Source organism: Arachis duranensis, chromosome 7 (assembly GCF_000817695.3).
Source record: "Arachis duranensis cultivar V14167 chromosome 7, aradu.V14167.gnm2.J7QH, whole genome shotgun sequence".
In the NCBI taxonomy this organism is placed as follows: domain Eukaryota; kingdom Viridiplantae; phylum Streptophyta; class Magnoliopsida; order Fabales; family Fabaceae; genus Arachis; species Arachis duranensis.
Genome location: NC_029778.3, coordinates 466,985 through 469,079, shown reverse-complemented (window position 1 = coordinate 469,079; position 2,095 = coordinate 466,985). Strand labels below are relative to the sequence as shown.

Genomic DNA, 2,095 nt, shown 5'->3' with positions numbered 1-2,095 from the left:
ACCTCACCGTCTCCTCATCAGGCATCCTTTTAATGTGCTGCGGGACAACTATCACCGCCTCCAATCCCATCCCCGCAAACGCCGACGCCACCTTCTGCATGGGAGTTAGGTGTCCTTGTGCTGGATATGGCACCAGTATTACTATTCTTCTTCCCTTCTTCTCGATCATCTTTTTTTCTTTTTCTTTCTCCTTACTCTATACCAACTACTTCTAAGCAACGCCCTATTTGTAGAACAATATCCATGTGCCCCCATATATATCACACCCATCCGATATGCATGTGCCTCTTAACCTTTATTCCATCCATTATTATATTTTCCTCTTTCTAAATATTTGCTACTTCAACATTTTTTAATTATTAATATACCATAATATTTTACATACAGTGAAAGAAATATACTATTAATGCGTGACAGGATACACTGCTAGTTAAATATAATAGCTAGGAATGAGGCGGCAAAAAATTAATTATATTCCCTATATTTTTCTCTGTTTTGATAGGTCCCATTTTTTTTTTAATATAAGAAGCATGTGTGTTGTTTTTTTTTTGTTGTGTATCCTAAATTTTTTTTAAGTTTTAAAACACAAATCGAAAGGTTTGATTTGTGTCCAAAAAATGGAACGGTCTAATTTTTTTTTTCTAATACTACAACAGCGTAAAATATTTATATATTCTATAATTGCATTCTACACTATTATTCTTCCGACTACATCTAAATTAAAAAATATTTTGAGGTGTTAATATATAGTCTTTCATATATGAACAAGTAGAGACTATATATGAATTCTTCAATATATGTATATCATGAATTATATAGATGATGTGATTAAGAAAGGAAAGATAATCCATATTTATTTTTTATTTATCTTAGATGTGAATCAATCCTATTATATATCTATAATATTTCGTGATTGATACATAAAATGATGTGCAGGCAAGGAGTTAAGACCAATGGCTCGAATTTAATCTTTTCTGATCTTTACCAGTAGATGTACCTAGTAAATTTACCAAATTATATAGGTCATAAACTAATATTTTGAATTTATGAAAGGGGAATACTAGGTAAACAATGATTATTTTGAACAATATGAACAATCACCAATCAAATTAAGATACATTATACCTTAATTTAATGCTATTAATTTAAATTTATTCTTTTAACTCTATTATTCATATTGTTCACACATTATTTAAAAATGTTATTGATTATTTATACTTTTATTATATGAGTGTGGCAATTAGCCACCAGCCCATCACCACTATATTTCTTTTTTGGAGGCCTACGTAATCCGATCCATGTGAACAAGAGAATTGGTTTCATCCCAACCTCAATAAACTTTTTTTAAATGTTTCTCTTATAGCTTATTAAGTTGATGAAAGCGGGACCAGTGTCCAACGTGATTACACATAAATATATAATGACGATGGAAAGGCAATAATTATATGCGACTTACTGATGTAACAACCACCATAGTCATCATGATTCATGACCTTAATGTTTTTATATCACTACTCCTTAAGGCTTTAATAAGTGATTTATTCTCTAAAATATACTACAGTAGTTTGCATTTTAATGTATATTCTTTCTATATTGGCAAATTTTGCATCCCACCAAAAATCAACAAAAATAACTGCAATCGACGCACCTCAAAAAACCATATATACTATGCATTCAAATCCACATCATGAAACACTTGCATCCAATTATAATCCATTCTAAATTTGTTATGTGCTTGAACTACGCGTGTGTGTTTAATGTACAATTTTTTATATAATTTTAACATCTGTAGACACCAAAAAAAGTTCAACATCTTCGAATTGAGTCGCCATCGTGGTAACAAGTGACAACTTAGGTTAGGCATCAATCCAATTCGCAAATATTAAAATATGAATAATAAATTCTGATCTCTGCTCTCTTAAACTAACTTTATATTATAATAAATAACAAGTGACTTTAAACAAAAAAACAAAAACACTTTTATAAAGTTACTTTTTACATTATATAACAAAGTAATGTTATACGTACAAGTTGTATAACATCAAAATCATTCTCATCACTCTCACTTACCACTCATTCAAACTTTACGTTTAAC

The 2,095-nt window shown here is 29.8% G+C and overlaps 1 protein-coding gene across 1 annotated transcript in view; it reads right to left on the bottom strand.

Annotated features, from left to right (window-relative positions):
- LOC107496184 (UDP-glycosyltransferase 82A1) overlaps positions 1-283 on the bottom strand; it is a 3,178-nt gene extending 2,895 nt beyond the window's left edge. Inside the window, exon 1 of the mRNA XM_016117388.3 lies at positions 1-283. This exon is cut by the window's left edge and continues 270 nt beyond it. Within this exon, the coding sequence (XP_015972874.2) occupies positions 1-169 (169 nt within the window). The 5' untranslated portion in view covers positions 170-283.
- Positions 284-2,095: the final 1,812 nt, after the last annotated feature.